Source organism: Nansenia antarctica, assembly GCF_963989245.1.
Source record: "Nansenia antarctica genome assembly, chromosome: 16".
Classification (NCBI taxonomy): Eukaryota; Metazoa; Chordata; class Actinopteri; order Argentiniformes; family Microstomatidae; genus Nansenia; species Nansenia antarctica.
This window is the reverse complement of record NC_137686.1, coordinates 20596273-20613997: the sequence shown is the minus strand read 5'-3', so window position 1 is coordinate 20613997 and position 17725 is coordinate 20596273. Positions and strand designations below refer to the sequence as shown.

The following is a 17725-nucleotide window of genomic DNA, read 5'->3' as shown; positions in this document are numbered from 1 at the left end:
ATTGGCTCTTCTGCAGATATTCATATTATCATATCATATGTGATTGTCTGTTATGGTGCTGCAAATTATCTCTGTTGCAATGATCATAGGCATATTGTTTTATTAAAATAAAACACTTGACAAGACCACAAATGGCCATCACTGTTGTTTTTGATATAATGTATTTTGTGATTTCACAGCCGATATTAAATATGAAGAAATGTAACATTTCACTAATGTCAGAGGCCGACAGTAGATAGAATTTTGATACAGGATCTCTGCCAAATTGCCAACTGCAGCGACAACAATTTAGACAGATCGGGGGGGGGGGGGGGGGGGGGGGTATTCCATCACTGCCGCTAAAGAAAAATCCAGGCTTATCAAATCATGAGACTTATCAAAATAAGCCTGGATTTTCCTTTAGCGACCTTGATGGAATACCCTCCACTCAAAAATTAAAATAAGAACACATGGGCATAAGTTTATCAACAGTGACGGGAGAAATACATTCTTGTCTTTTCAGGTCCATGACCCTGAAGGAGGGGGCCGTCCAGGTCTTGATGGGCCACAGAGCCTGTCGGTTGTTTACCAAGCGGCTGAATTTCTAACTATTGACCCCGCCCCCCGCCTCCAACTTTGGCTGCCCCCTCCCTCAGTGTTTGTGTCATCTTGTTGTTCCGTTCTCCTGTAAATGGCTTAGAATCCAGTGCACTGCTTCTGCATTTTATACAGTCTTTTACAGTTTTTTAGTTTTTTTTTGTCTTCTTCTTCTTTTTCATAATTTTATTTCTTCTTTGTATAATGAAGACGGGGTCCGAAAATCAGTCCGGTGATTTTTTTTTAAAACCGCCCATCATACAAAAAAAGAAAGAAAAATAAACGGAGAGCTGATGCTATCGGGTCAGTGGAGCAGGAGAGAAGTGCATCGATGTGACTAGTTGATTTGGGACGGAGGTCAGGAGAGTGTGACGTTGAAGCGACAGCAACCCACGTCCTCTGCTGTTCCACTGCTCACAGAAAGAGGATTAGACTGTGGCTAGTTGGTGCTGGACGTCACAACGTCTCCCTCCTCCCGGGTGTCCAGGTGGACATGGGAGATCTGTGAGTAAAGCATTGAAACCTTTATTTGTTAGCTGAATTCCTGTCTAAGACAAAAGGGTGGTCGACGTGAAATTCGACATTCTGCAGCTTTGTTGATATTACCAAGTGTCGTTCAGGAGTATCGAGTTCAACATCAAAATCCATGACAGTAACTTCAGTAAGTCGCCATCATCTCCTCCACTGTACCTCAAAGTCAAACTGCTTAGCAGTCTTGGTGAAACAGACACCCTTTTCTTTTTTTTCTTTTTTTAGGATTTCTGGAAGCTACAGAGGTGATGCTATATGGAGCCATTGTATAACCTAAATCTGTTTTCTATGTACAAGCAAAATAATATTCAAAAACTCTAGCAGTCCACGTCATGAAATAAAGCATCTGGTGGTTATTGGATAAAGCTAAGAGGTGAGACTGAAGCCCAGAGGAGTTCTCTCCTTCTTCTCTTCTTTAATTCTTCTTCCTCTGTGAAGAGTTGCTGCTGCAGGCACTGTGCACCGGGGTGCAAATCAACGGCATCACCAAGCGGAGGCTCTCTCTCTCTCTCTCTCTCTCTCTCTCTCTCTCTCTTTCTCTCTCTCTCTCTCTCTCTCTCTCTCTCTCTCTCTCTCTCTCTCTTTCTCTCTCTCTCTCTCTCTCCCCATGTCGGTGATTTTTCTCCTTTCTTCCAAGCTCGATGAACTTGGTACAGTAAGTCCCAGTCAGATGAAATCCCGTTCGGCCACAGTGGAGGGCGACACACTCCCACCTGGGCGTCCTCAGAGCACCCATGCTACACGGAGGCTTTAGGAGACATTACCCAGGGTGCAGTGCTTCTGCTTTTGCCCACACAGGACTTCTGGCTACCACAGTGGAACTGGAAAGGGGGGGGGGGGGGGGAGGGGGGTTGGGCAGGGGTGAGAGGTGTGGAAGGAGAACTCAACAGCCCAGCGCAGGGGGAGGGATGAAGATAGTCCTGCTCACAGTTCCTCCAGGTGAGCCCTGGTCCAGGAGAAGAGTGGAGATGGTGCATAGGTGGACTGGGGGGGGGGGGGGGAATGCTACTCCGCACGGCACAGCACAGCTTTCAGGCTCTCTGAAGTGCAAATGGGGGGAGGGGGGGGCGAAGGGACGGAGAGAGGGGTGAGGCGTGGTAGGAAAAAACGAGAAGGAGAAAGAGAGAGAGGTGGAGGTGGAGGCAGAGAGAGAGACGACGGAGTGTCCTAAGACTCCGTGGTCTGAGACAGGGAACAAGGTTGAGAGGTCGCCGCCCCCCTCCCCCCCACCCCCTCCCCTACGAGATGATCTCCAGGATGTAGAAGACCAGCTCCATGACGACAGGGCCCTCGCTCAGCTGGCAGGCTCCTCCGTGGATGACGGGGATCAGAGCGCTGTCCAGGTCACTCAGGTACTGAGGCAGCAGGGGCTGGCCGTTACTCCCTGCCAGGTAGCCCACCTGGAACACAGAGAGGGCAGAGAGGACCACCCGACACGTCTCGTTAGTCACAGAAAACCTATTGGGTTCACGGGTTTATTTATTTATTTTAGCTTTTCAAAAAATGCCGGTTGAGAGAGGACGCTGGTGTTGCTTGTTCGCCGCTTCTCTGTCCGAAATCTAGGTGAATTGCAGTATAGAGTAGATTGTCCTACAAAGACACCTAGACTTAGATTTAGTAATCTAAAAATTAATTAGACCCCTATACTTTTTTAAATTATTATTATTTTTTATTATTATTACTACTCGATCTTTTCAGTTTGTAAAGCGTCTTTGAGTGTCTAGAAAAGCACTATATAAGTCTAATGTATTACTATTATTTATTATTATTTACCAAGAAGATGGGCTACTATACAGTACATGGCTGTTACAGTCAGTGGTATGATATAGCCATTACATCTGTATGTGTAGGACAGTGGAATGATGCAGGCATCATTGTAACACTGTAATGCTGAAACACGTTGGTTTTACTATACACACCCATGCATAATTAATACATGGCCCAGATACATCGACTGGCCCGTGAGGTTTTGATGAGCAATCAATGCACGACTACTCTTCCCTGTTCTCGTTACCAGACTGTTACCTGGTCAGAGTCCAGAGTGACCCGTAGCCCCAGCTTGGCCATGCCGTCCTCCTTCAGCAGTTTGAGGTGCGGACACAGAGCCATGCAGAAGGACCGCGCCACTGTCTCCGTCATCCTGCTGTGGTCGGCAGGGTCACTCAGACCGTTGGCTTGGTCCTCGCTCCGCAGGAAGAACACCTGGAGGAACACAAGGGTCAACACGGTCTGAGAACGGGTCTGTGTCTGTGTACAGTATGGATGGTAGAGTTTAGTTTTTTTAAAACAACAATGTATGTAAATAGTTGTACATAGGTTTTTGTGAGATTCCAATAAAAACCATTCCATTTTTTCTATTAGCATTTAATTTTTTTGAATTGGAAAGTTTTGGTAAAATGAGATTGAAAAGCGATGTGGACACATGGTGTGTGAAAATCAGATGAAGCTACAGTGTAAAAAACCCACACGTCCCTGGTGTTGTGTGAGGGGTCACATACCTCTGTCCAGCGGATGACTTTGCCGTTGGCCTTGAACTCTGACCCATGGAAGATCTTGACGCTGGTGATGGACTCCATGGACTTCCCATCGATGGGGCTGATGACTCTGTGATTGGCCACAGGGATGGTACTAGTTCAGTTTCAGATGTCACGGTTCACAAGCGTTATGAAACACAATGAAAAAACGAATTGACTATTGCCAATGCTAAGTTACACATATTTGAATCCATCCCTCCCTTCCTCCTGTCCTTCCCTCTCTCATCCCATCCCTCTTTCTCCTCACCCCTTGTTGAAGTTGTGGTCGTCGTCCATCCACTGGATGTGGACGTGCTCCTGGCTGTCCTCCTGGTCAGCCTTGCCACATGCGATGGTGAAGTCCTTCATGTCTCGAAGGGCCTGGCGCAGTGAGTCCATGGTCTCTGATGTGACCTGAACCATCACGCCGTCTGTACCAAATACACAGCATTACTGTACCATCTCTGTACCAAATACACAGCATTACTGTACCATCTCTGTATGCACTACACAGCATTACTGTACCATCTCACACACATACAGGTGTGTACACAGATCTACACTGACTGCCTGACTGACACACACACACATATACACACACATACACACACACAAACACACACAGATACACACAGATACACACAGATACACACAGACACACACACAGACACACACAGGCACACACAGACACACACACACACACACACAGCAAAAGTCCAAAGGTTCTGGAACATGTGTATAACCTGTGAATAATTGTCCACATTTTAGTCCTGAGGGTGTTCTTACCTTCTACGATGCTGGTCTTGGCCAAGTATCCTGATGAGGCTTTCAGAGCACCACTGAACACAAAGAAGCAGGCCCCGGTAACTAGGGGAAACAAAGACAAGAGGAAAGGACTGAAGGTGTATGCACGGATGCTGCAACCTCATCCTTAGATCTGTGGGTCCACTGTCCACCTCTGAGCTCATGTTTATTATTGTGTTTATTCTGTGTGTGTGTGTGTGTGTGTGTGTGTGTGTGTGTCTGTCTGTGTCTGTCTGTGTGTGTGTGTGTGTGTGCGCTCTTACCTTTCCGTGGCTGGTGATGGATGCTGATGGCCTGGGTCTGGTAGTTCCCGTCGTCGTTCTGCACACAGACCAGGTGGGAGTCGGCCCGCTCGTTGAAGCACGCGCCCATGGCCAGCACATGCTCGTTGGACTTGTTCATGGCCTTCATTAGCTGTGGGGGAAGACGACGCGTCCGAGCGTGAGTGGGCGAGAGGACAGTAGGGCAGCAGCCCCTGTTAAACCAGTTACAGTGAGCACATGGAAAAATGGGTTCCATTCGGATGAGGTAGATTGTTCAGAAATATGCCGCAAATGTAATAAACTGAGAATGGGTTTTTTTGGGGGGGGAAATATTGTTTATATGACTGACTCCGTCTTTAGATTTAATCTAAGCTTTCCTTCACAGGCCAGAAATAAAGGGGGAAAAATCTGGAGGTTTTTAACCACTCACTGTGATAAGAACTGTAGTACAAGCTGTTGTGAAATAGTCCACATTTTATATCACTGAGTTCCCATCTGTCAGTGTGTCTGTGGCCAAGCAGTGCGACCAACTGAGCCTCTATCTACCCATCATCATCATGGCTTACATGGAGACATGCAGCCTGGTGTACTCCTTATTTTGTGCATTTTGGCAATACAAAGAAAACAATAGACTAGATCCTATACAAATACAGTATAGTTTATACTTATATTCATCTAGTACCATCTCCCATCCCAACCAACTAGCCAAGCCATCCCAACCCCAGCCTATGCTTCCTTGTGGATAGACCTGCATATTTTTTTATTAACCAGGAAAAGCCTACGTCTCTTTGCAACGGAGACCTATAATAATAATAATAATAATAATAATAATAATAATAGTAGTAATAATCATAATAATAATAACAACAATAATAATAATGTGAGCATCTATCATTCAGGCATCAACCACACAGGCTAAAGCTGGTTTTATGTGTTATGGGTTTATGGGTTGGGGAGCTTGGTGGAGCTTGGTGGAGCTTGGTGGAGCTTGGTGGAGCTTGGTGGAGCTTGGTGGAGCTTGGTGGAGCTTGGTGGAGCTTGGTGGAGCTTGGTGGAGCTTGGTGGAGCTTGGTGGAGCCACTCACCTCATTATAACGGTTGCTGGGGATCTTGATGCACGTCTTCTTCACCTCCATGTCCACCACCAGACCCTTCACCATGGGTAACGTGTACTGGTAGTTACGGAAATCCTGGGGATTAAGGAAGGTATTATGAGGATTTAGAAAAATACTATCCAACTTCGAAACAGAGAAAAAGAACAAACATACTGCATGAATAATAAAACAGAAAAGAAAGGTTCTTACGGCTAGCAGGTTCATGATGGTGTGACCAGTCTCTCCAAAAAGGGGTTTTCTGAATCGCACGCTGAACAGTGGGCAAGGATAAACTGCAAAACACAATGGCCAGGACTTACCACACATTTGGACTGTACTTATATAGCTCCTTATTCCAAAGTGCTTTACAATGGCCTCTCATTCACCCATTCACACACCTATAGTGGCAAGCTACCATTAGAGGCTCCGGCCCGCTCATTGGGAGCAATTTGGGGTTCAGTGTCTTGCCCAAGGACACGTCGACATGGACAGGAGGAGCTGGGGATCGAGTGAGCCACAGCCGCCTCACATTTCTATACTCACATTCACCCAAGCATAGAGTTGCAAGTCAACCCCCCTCCATAGACATCAATGACAGTTAACTCCTTGCAGTTATGATAAATGATATTAATCCACCCGTATGGATAACGATAACAACACAACAATTCTCACCAGCAGAGGCTTCAAACCAAAGCTACTTACATTACTATTTTTATATTATCTCTGAAAACAGCTGCATATTTTTAAATCAAGAACACAATAGCAGTATGACCCATACAAGATTCTAACCAGTCTCCTTGGGTTCACCAGTTTATGACCCCAATCCAAATCATAGAGCTGGTCACAAGCTACACAAATATGAATCTTCTCCATGGCAACCTGAACTCTGCTCCAATGTTTACTGTAAGTAGGTCCAAGTAGGTCACAGTTTAATTTTTTATTTTCGTATAATTATATTACTTTTTAGGGCAGATTTCTCAACAATCCCTACAGGGTTTCTTAACCTCCCCTGCACAACTGCCTTTATTACATTTTTCTCCATTTCATCCATTTTATTTTGTTACTGTGTGTTTGTAAATATGTACACGGTAAAAGAGCATCACAGAGTCAGTGTCCCTATATCGCTAAAACATCCTCACACGGAAAAACCAGCGACCTTACGACCCACTTTCAGTTACATTTTCAGGGCCAAAGGTGAGGCAGAGCTGAACAGGGCTGCTTCTAAGGGAGGTTAATTCTCCGGTGGTGACACTTCCGAGACTCTGTGTTTAAGCGACTCGACGTAAGTGGCTTTGTTAATGTATTCTATCCTTACACCCGGTAATGTAAGTATGTCTGAGGGCTTAACAGCGCCTGGCTCAACCGTGCTCTGGCAGGCCCCTCGCTGAGAGGAGGAGGGGATTTACTGAGGACGTGCGTCCTCTCCAAAGACAAACCCCCGACACGTTCAGATTGCTCTGTGTGTCCGTGGGTAGCAGTGAGAATACGTAAAAGGTGCATTGAACACTTACAGTGCTTACCACTTACAATGCTTACTAGCAGTGTGCTAGTATGGGTGCTAGTGAAGAGGTACTAGATGTCAGTAAGCTCCTTTTTGACACCTGATACTATTTCTATGTAAATATCTAAGCATCCATTTTCTTGTCTTTTTTTGTTTGTTTGTTTTTTTGTCTGACTGTCTTTCTGTCACTATGTAAAGTGTCCTTGGGTCTCTTGAAAGGCGCTATATAAATCCCACCTATTATTATTATTATTATTATTATTATTATTATTATTATTAAAACAGGCACCCTTCACAGTCAAGGACTCACATCTGTACTCGGCACCCAGGCGCAGCATGAGGCGGATGGGGAAGACCTTGGCCCAGGGGGTCTCCCACTTCTGGACCAGGATGCCGAAGAGGTAGGGCGGGTTGGGCAGCAGCAGGTCCTGCAGGGACTGGAAGGAGGGGCTGACGTACACGAAGCCCCCGTGCTCCTTACTGCCTAGGAAGCTCTGAGTGAAGAAGGAGTGACTCAGGTGGCTCAGCACGTTGCCTGTGGAGGGAGGAAAACAGGGGGGATGGGGGTAGGAGGCGAGAGGAAGAGGGGAGAAGGAGAGATGTGACGTGATGTGAGGAGGAGTGGGGTGGTAAAAAGGCAGGGAGAGGGGGAGGGGAGAAAAGAGAGCGATTGGACATTAATCCCCAGAGCGGGCAAGACAAGATTAGACAGGTTGAAGATCCAAGCGTGTTCGTTGGATAATTCCATATGCGAGAGCAGAGCTGAGCATAGTATAGTCAAAGACCAACTGCTTCTGTACGTACAGAAATACTGTATAAAGTTCTCATGAGGCCATTCACCCCCCCACTGAGTAAGTATGGCCCACATAGCTAATGTTACCAACACAAGGTTTCATGTTGCAATCCACAAAGGGAATGCTTTGAGTCTTTGGCATCAGATAATACACAACACAAGCACTATGGCTATAGCATGTGAGAGAGACTAATGCTTAAGTAAGCGCTTATTGTACCACGTAGGGCCGATTGACGGCAACTAAACCCCAGAAAAGACACAGACAATATGCCTCGCTTCCACAAGCCCGAATTAGACACAGTGTGCTATGAATATGTAACAAGAAGAGCCTGGGGGAGGAACCCATCAATGTCACCCAATATTAGCTGTTTTTTTTCTGCACAGCATTACGGCTGGCGAGACACAACGTTGATGGGATGCTACATCATGTTTGACTGGAGGGAGGCAACCTGACAGCGGGACGCCAATATTTGGACAACGCTTTCCGGAGGAGGTCGACACACAACATTAGCCTCGTTTTTATGGAAAGACCTCCAGCAAGCGGGTGCATCTGTTCTCTCGGAAGACCTCAAAGTAGAGCTGTGACTTTTCTCTCCCCGGCGCGGGGAAACAGTTTTTAAGGTTACCTCAATTTAACTCGCTAAAAGGCCTGACCGAGATGGATACGCTCACCTGCAGACCTCTAGACTGAACTACAAATGTTTCCCTCGAGGGGGAGTCCGTCCAGACAGAGGAGCCTATTTCTGTTTTTAGTGGGTCTCCTGGTTGGGTTTGCTTGTGTGTTAGTCTGTCTCTCACCAGCGAGGGCCTCCTGGTAGAGCTGCACAAAGTGGCTGAAGATGTCCTTGGGGATGCTCTTCTCGTCTGGCAGACACTGTAGTAGTATCACCACCTCCGCCTGCCCCACCGCGTGCATGCCCTTGGTCGTCACGTACCAGCACTTCCTGTTTACGTCTACACAGGGAGAACACGCCAGGGTTAGTCTACACAGGGAGAACACGTCAGGGTTAGTCTACACAGAGAGAACACATCAGAGTTAGTCTACACAGAGAGAACACATTAGAATTAGGGTGAATCCCAATTCACCACTCCGGCTCCGTTTTCACCCCTAATCTCCGTTTTGCGCGTTCACGTGTAGCCGTAGTGGCGTCCCAATTCATTACTCATTTAGGGTTAGGGTTAGGGTTTTCCATGGCTCCGTTTGGAGAAAATCTTGACCCTCGTTCGATTCGGAGCCATGAGACTCCCTTCCGGCATGCATTGCGAAACATCTACAGAAATGTTCTTTTCGCTCTCGTAATACGGAAGCGAGCCTGAAATGTCATTTACTTTTTCTGGAATTACTTGTAATTAAAGACTTGAAAAATTATGATAACCATCGTATTATCTTAGTTTAATGTCATTACAATGCATTATAGACCTTTTATTTATAACAAGCATAACCCAAAAATCGCTTTTATGTCGGTGCTGTGTCTAACGTGACAGTAACGCAACGCTGCATGACAGTCGAGCATTTCAGAGATGTACAATCATAAATCAATTATTACCTGTGGCGTTTGACAGCGGATGATGGTACACATATGTAAAGTTATCTATCAAACGTTCGTCTGACTTGTACATGATGCGCATTTTTGGCACCCGCAATCTAATCCGAGCAGTTGTTATTAGGTCATATTATTAATGGGTTGTATCATTCATTTAAATGCATTATAGACCTTTTCTTTATAACAAGCACAACAACAACAAAACGTTATTATGCCGATGTGCTGTGTGTCTAACGTTACAAGCTGATTTGTGCATGACAGCCGCGCATTGACATATTTCCATGTCTGATGTCTAATGTCTAATGTCTAATGTCTGATGTACTAATGTCATTTCAATGCATTATAGACCTTTTCTTTACACGCTTCGCGCACTAGGTGGGCCGCGAATACTGTAGAGATTTGTAAAGTGGGCCGTGAGTCCAAAAAGGTTGGGAACCGCTGCATTAGACTATCAAAGCAGATAGACACCGGAGCACTCATATCTGCGCGTTTGTCACAGGGCGACAGTCCTGTTCCTCTGCCCGGCGTCAGTCCAATGGAATCGTCAAGCAAAGCCTTCCCCATATAAATACATCGGTGCGCGATTACAGAGATGTACAATCATGTTTATTTAAAAATAAATTGTGGTGTTTGACAGCGGATGATGGTAGACATATTTAATGTAAAGTTATCTATCTAAAGTTGTCTATCCACAGGCTGATATGTGCATGATAGGCGCAAATTCCCCCCCCCCCCCCCCCCCCCCCCCGGTGGTATATGACGCTATAGTCAGTCCCAATGGTCCAAAAGTCAAGCGCTTCGTAACACAGACGGGGTGAATTTTATGAATGAAAGTGAAAGTTCTGTCACAAAACGCCGTTACGTATCCTCACACATTTTTAAGTGGGTATACGGAAATCCTTGGCCTTTCCTAGTGGGTACACGGCATAGTCCTGCGTATCACCTAGACTACACCACTGGAGCACAGGTTTCATACAGGTTAGAGCTTATTCTGTCATGGTCTGATAATGAAGCATTGTTCTTTTTTATTTGATGACTTGTTTGATCGATTGATAGCGTTCAAGTTCATTCAAGTTGTGAATGAATCGCGAGCGTCAATGCTTTTCTACGATACTACGTGTAATGTCACTTGGACATAGAATAATAAGACACTTGAGTCTGGGTTCAACAAAGGTATAACCAGTTTACTTCGGTTCTCTCGACACCTGTCAGTCACCTACTGGTATATCATGAACTCTCTCTAAGGCGCATGCGCTGTCCTGACTATGAATTAACCCATTCATTACACTACGGATGACGTATTAGTGAAGGGTTGTCCCATTTCCCCCGGGGAACCACTACGGCTATGGCTCCAAAACGAGTGACTCCAAAACGAGCCGAAGTGGTAAAAAAGAGAATCGGGATTGGGCCGTCTACACAGGGAGAACACATTAGAGTTAGTCGGTTCGCTACTGTACGTTTACTGTCGCTACTTCTCAGATCCTGAGCTGAACTCGACAATACGAACCTGACAATACCCGCGGTTTCACGTCATACAGGACCACTAGTCAATTACGTATGATTCAGGTGGAATGACGGCCAAGGAGACTCACAGTTGACAAGCTTGACCATGGCCAGCAAGTTGGCGTTGAGCACGAAGACCAGGGGGTCGGGCCCTCCTTCCTCCAACTGCTGCATGAGCACGATCTCCGAAGGCCTCTCCTCCACCGCGTAGTCTGGTGAGGTGGCAGGGTCCAGGCAGGAGCAGGGTGGTCCGGGTAAGGTTAGGTTGGGATTAAAGGAAGGGGAGGGGGAGGGGGATGAGGGTCAGGGGTTAAGGAGAGGGAGTGAAAGGTAGAAGGGGGTATACATTGAAGAGGTGATAGAAATAGACACAAGTAAGTACACAAACAGCATGCACTTGAACTATTACAGCACTATTACTATTACCACCCCCCGCTCCCTCCATTGGCATCATGGATGGTGGGTGAAGAAGCACACAGAGACACAACATACATCAACAAAAACAACAACAACAACAACAACAACATCAACAACAACAACATCAACAACAACAGCTGACGGCAGCAGCAGACAGCAAGTGCAGAGGCAGCTGGATGGTGAGGATGAAGGCAAGCACCTGTGACGTGGCCTCCCGTACCTCCTTTGACTCCTGTGGAGATGAGGATGGGAGGGAGCCCGTCCTCCGGGATCAGGCTGAGGGAGCTGCCCACGGGGCTGCCCACCGGGGCCGCAGGGGCCTGGGCCGCCTGGAGACGGAGAGGGGCAGAGAGGTTATAGCACCGGGTGCCGGTGGGGGTGAAAATCTTTTCCCTGCTGAAGATTCTTGGAAAAGTGAGGAGTTGGGAGTGTGACTCTTAAATAAGTGCCTTGTCCATAGATAGAGATAGAGCAGTGTTCTATATGATACGCATTGGCCTCGTCATTGTCACTCCACCCTTCCCATTCAGCGACGTAGGTGTGTCATAAGGGTGGGTAAGAATTGGGATCGCATGAGTAATAAGTCATCACAGTACAAAAGGCACAAAAAAGCAACAATGATTCCATTTAGGAAGAAAGAGATGACTGACATATATGAGTCACCTAGACCAGCTACGTCTCCAAGTAAAAGTGAGCGTTATCCACGGCCACGCAAATAACGAAACTGAATTATTATGTTCGGTCATACGCTGTGAGGGGAACTTATTGCTGTTCATGGGAAATACTGTGGTTTCTGTTCTTTAAACCCAGTGCAAATGTCTAACTCTAGGCAATGTCTAACTTAAGGCTAACGGCTTCATTTCCTCTCAGGGATCAATAAAGTACCTATCTATCTATCTATCTATCTATCTATCTATGGTTAGGCTAGGGCTGTCAACCATACCTCTGGCGAATCAGAAACAGAGGATTTGTTGGAGCACTGTGACACTGCTAATGGTTGTGAGTGGGTGGGACTGGGAGCCGGAGCGTTGGGGGACTCTGCTGCTTCCCCATTAGGCAGGATTCCATCAGCAAACCAAACTCTCCGCTGCTCACGTGGGAGGGACCCTGAAGCGAAACACACACACACACACACACACACACACACACACACACACAAAAGATGACTTCTACGGAAATCACAGCCACAAACTTTCCCATTTCTCAGAGGAAGTGACAAGAGGAAGAAAAAATACCATAGAATTGCCAGAAGATTCCAAAGAGAGAAAAAAAGAAAAAAAAAGAAAAGAAACACTACAGATGAGGTCACCTACCCTCTGAGCCAGAATGCTTGAGGACCCCGACCGGCACCATGACAGTGGGCGGAGGGGAGCCCAGGGCCCCAGAGGCCTGGGCCTGCTGCAGGGGAGGGATGGTGGAACAGTACTCTGCTGGGTTGTTGGGGTTGGGACTCTGGTTGCAGCCACTCGCCATGTTCTCCCATGATTGAGCTGAGGGGAGAGAGACATAACTCAGGCTACGGGGCCATTTCACTATACAGGAGGACTCTCGTGTGGAACAGTGCCACACATTAAGAGCCCGTAGCGCAAGATAAGGAGGCTGCGCAGATCTAGGATCAGGATGAAGTAGCTCGTAGGCAATGGGGGTCTAAAGTCATATTTGGATTCCCCACCCTCATGGTTAAAGCTTGGATTGGAGAGAGTAGGCTGATCAGAGATCAGAGCCTTCAGGCAACTACTACTACCCCGCAGTATAGCTCTGCAGCAGTATAGATCTGCAGGAGTATAGATCTGCAACCGCATAGATCTGCAGCTGTACTCACCACTCATCAGAGCAGAGTGACAGGTGACACAGACGCGGGCCTCCTTCCTGTCCATGTACATCAGCCTGCACTTCAGACTGCAGCACGCTGCACAGAACACCTGACACACACACACACACACACACACACACACACACACACACACACACACACAAATTGGTACTCATACAGAAACATTAAGCATAGAAACACACACTAGATCAGTCAACACTTCTATAGTTTATACATCCTCTTTAATCCTCCCCTCTCTGAATTTGTATTTTAGAACAGTAAAAGCAGCACTTTTCCAACGTGACAGCTGTGTGGTCTTGAACGTCCTCTGTGTCTCCATTCTTTGCCCACTGTTGGTGTCAAAATTATCGCTGTGTCAGCTCTTCCCTGCTACAGAGTCTTGTTTGTTTACCACCTTGGGAAATTAAGCAGCGTTCACAGCCATCCAGCTATTTCCCCAGTGCAGAGTCAGCAACCAATGTGTTATTTCCTGACCAACATATTCTCTACTACTACCACCACCACCACTACTGCAATGCTGCTTATACAGGGATGAATGGGTTAAAATTAGCACCAGACAGACACTAACCTTGCCGCAGGCTCTGCAGTGGTGCCTCCTCTTAGTGAAGGTGAACTTCACCTCACACTTCATACAGACGGGAGCCTGGGAGTCAGGCACCCAGACAGGCGCCACCTCCCCCAGAGAACTGGGGGACTTTTTAGACAGCGCCCCCTGTTGGCCTGCCTGGAGGTCGTTATCAGGGCTGCCTGGGGACATCAGCAGGCCCAAGGGAGGCTCGCCGCTGTCCCCGTTCACGCCGACGACACACGGGTCGCCCCCGGCGACGGCGGTCTCCGTGGCGACGCCGGTTCGACACTGGGACTCGAGGTTTTTGTTCTTGCCGGGAGGGGCGGGGCCGAGCTGGTTCTGCACCTGGCCCGAGAGGGGGCGGGGCATCTGGAGTTTGAGAGCAACGGGCTGCTTAGGCCGCGCCCCTCCGTAGGGCACGCTGACCGGCTGCAGGCGGTTGTTGTTGAGTTTGGGAGGCCCGCCCCCGGCCCCTCCTCCTCCTCCCCCTTCACCATTCTCCTGCTTACTCTCCTCCATCTCCTTCTCCTCCGTGACGGAGTCCTCTTTGGAAGGGGGAGGGGTGAGAGGGGGGCCCTCCTCCTCCACCTTGCACCCACCATAACCACCCATCTCATGTCCTTCCTTACCTAGGCCGTTGTGGAGGGCCATTTCCGAGATCTGCGCAGTCTCTCCCCCCGGACCCCCCCCATTCTCCACCTCTCCTCTCAGCCTGTCCTTGACGGAGGGCACGGTACCCTCCTCCTCCTCCTCACTCCCACCATGTCCCACCCCTCCTCCGTTCTGAATGCTTTCCCTGTGGCCTTCGTCGTCGACGGTCGCTATTCGTCCTCCCTCTCTGTCGTCCTGTGACACGGCCATGGCGGCCTCCTCTTCTACGGACGACCCGTTGCTCCCGGTCACCGACGCCAGCTTCCGCTCCTCCGTTGACGCCTCGTCGCCCCCCGGCCCCTCCTCGAAAGTAAAGCGGGTGCGACTGAGGTGGGAGCCTTCCCCTGTCCTGTGAGCAGCCCTCCCCCCCTCCTCAGGGGCATCGGAGGCACCGGGGGGGCGATCAGAAGGGGGAGGAGGGGAGAAGCTGTGCGAGGGCTCCTCAGCGAGCCCATTGAGGTCGGGGCTGGCAGGGCTGGCAGGACAGCCGTTCTCCAGGGCTGGGTGAGGAGGGGGGGTGCTACAGGTGGACACGGGAGGGGGCGGCGAGGTGTCGTCCGTGCCCACCAGCTTGCCCATGTTGGGCTGAGGGAGAGGAGGGCTGTGGACGTCCGCCGGCCTGTCCTCCCCCCAGGACGGAGGCTTGGAGTTGGCCCCGGGGGAGCCTCCGGAGGGGGTGTCTGGGAGGGTCTTGAAGGTAAGCGGGCCCTCCCCGGGGCTCAGGTCTGCATGGGCCAGGGCGGGGTTCAGAGAGAGGAGGTGGGCCGGCGGGGCCAGGATCTGGGTCCACTTAGCGTCTGAGAGCGTGGGAGTGTCCGTCTCATCTGTGGAGGGAGAAGAGAGGAGGGAGAAGAGAGAAGAGGGGATGAGCCACACAAACAGGAAACGAGAGAGAATGCATGACAAATATAGCACGAAAGAAGGCAGGAGGTACCAGAGAAAACAGGAGCGCTGGAACGAAATACCAAAGAACAAAGGAGTGAGGAAATACTGTATGTTACCAAACTAATTATTTGGCGCTGAAAGAGTAAAAAAAAAAAGGGGGAGGAGTGGAAGGATAGACAAATTGAGAAATTAGGTTGGGATGGATTGGGAAATTAGTGTCAGGATGGACTGGGAAATTCTCTGAAAGTGGGCCAATCTGGGCTCCTCCCCCTGGGAACCATCAGTCAACCTGACACATGAATGCTTTGGAATGTGGGAGGACATTCCTCAACATTCACACACTCATTTTACGTTTACACTTTTGGTATTTAGCAAACGCCTTCACCCAAAGCAACTTACAACAAATACATTTGTGAGTGAATCATCTTTCATTTGTAAGTGAATCGTAAGTGAATCATCTATCCATCAGTGATCGCAAGAAAAAGGAATCTATGCTTGGGCCAGGGGGCATTGGCAGTCATAATGCTATAAGATGCTATTACGTTTTTTGTTGTCGTTGTTATTTTATTTTAATTTAATGTACACACACACACACACACACACACACACACACACACACACACACACAGAGACACAGACAGATATTGGCCAGACACTATATGAAATACACAAAAACAAGAACAGAGAGTGACTCTCACACCCTTCAGTGGAATTCACAGTAAGCAGCTCAAGCACGTGCTGCACATTGCCTTCTAACCCGAATGTTTGTGACACACACACACACACACACACACACAGACACAGACACAGACACAGACACAGACAGAGACACACACACACACCCTGCTGCCATTAATCTGCCAAGCTGGATCTCTGGCAGAGGACACACAGATAATCACTCACAGCCAGAACACACACTGAGCTCTCATTGCCATGGCAGGCACAAAGGAGTGTGTGTGTCTGTGTGTCTGTGTGTGTGTGTGTGTGTGTGTGTGTATGTGTGTGTGTGATAATCGGCAGGAGCGGCGCCGATTCCTAGGTCACCTTTGAGAAATTGCAGAAACGAATGCAATCTCTTACTCTCCACACACACACACACACACCAGAGCTTACCTCACATGGTAAAACCCAGCCTGCTGATTCCACACTTGAATGTCAACAGACTGGTCATGTCTATAGATAGCCTGAAGTGTAATAACCGACCATGCATGGCATGTCTGCCAAGCAAGCCCCATCCATCTAGCCACTGTTTTCAATAATAATTGTATTCCCCTCCCCAACCACCGCCAAAGTCCTTGACGAAAATATATTTTACGCCCTGGACTGCTTGGCACCAATTTCACAGACTCAAGTAACCTCGGGGGAAAAGACTAATCCAATTAGCTGTATTCCCTCCCCGCCCACCCTCGTTTGCCACCTGCAAATACTACCGACGTTTACTGGGTTCAAACTCTGCCAAGCGCCCGTGTTCGTCAACTGTCGTTCTACTCAAACTCACGCAGCACCTGCGCCGTCCTGCACCGTCCTGCACCTGTGCTCGTTGTCAACTGTTGCTCCGCTGAAACTCCCCCTAGCACCTGCGCTCACATTCTAGCACATTCTCTCACAAGTCATTCTGCACAAGCTTAGCGTTTGCAAGAGGGCAAGAGGTCCCTCTGTGGCTGGGTCGGTAGGCGCGAACCGCGCTTAGGTCGTGGGTTCGATCCCCGCTGGGACCACACACACTGAAAAATGTATGCGCTCACTGTAAGTCGCTTTGGATAAAGGCGTCAGCTAAATGGCGTATATTACTAGATTATATGATATTGTTATATTATATTACAAGGATCTACATTGCAGTGGCTACACCGCTGTGGGCACACGCGTCCGTCATGCCTCGGCTCACCTTCGTTCTGCTCAAACTCGTCCAGCACCTTGTCCAGGTTAAAGGCCTCGGCCTGGAAGTAGTTCTCCATGGGTCAGGCAGCTCCACCCTGCCGAGTGCTGTGTGAACCTGGGGGGGGAGAGGCGGGAGAGGAGGGGTCAAAAGGACGTCCCAAGGTGGAGAGGAACTTGAAATGATGACTTTCTGGAATAGGAGGTGCCTCAACAACACACAAACAGGACAACACACCCAGATCCACTTGATTGCTCAGGTAGTCGTCATCATCAACACACACCAGAATGGTCAGGACTTGCACAGACAAGGGACTGTCATCATCGTCATGACTCATGGATGACTCTATTCATATAAGCAACATTGTTTACA

The 17725-nt window shown here is 48.5% G+C and overlaps 1 protein-coding gene across 1 annotated transcript; it reads right to left on the bottom strand.

The window, feature by feature from the left end:
• Window positions 1–2345: 2345 nt before the first annotated feature.
• Window positions 2346–17432, bottom strand: zfyve9a (zinc finger, FYVE domain containing 9a; the record flags this gene model as incomplete). The annotated part of the gene is made up of 17 exons (XM_080547009.1): window positions 2346–2507; window positions 3133–3309; window positions 3606–3711; window positions 3889–4051; window positions 4407–4487; window positions 4688–4838; window positions 5773–5877; window positions 5992–6074; window positions 7593–7817; window positions 8874–9029; window positions 11212–11334; window positions 11739–11868; window positions 12483–12646; window positions 12853–13029; window positions 13362–13461; window positions 13942–15416; window positions 17363–17432. 17 exons carry the CDS (start codon window positions 17430–17432, stop codon window positions 2346–2348), a joined length of 3648 nt encoding a protein of 1215 aa, XP_080403135.1.
• Between the last annotated feature and the right edge of the window lie 293 nt (window positions 17433–17725).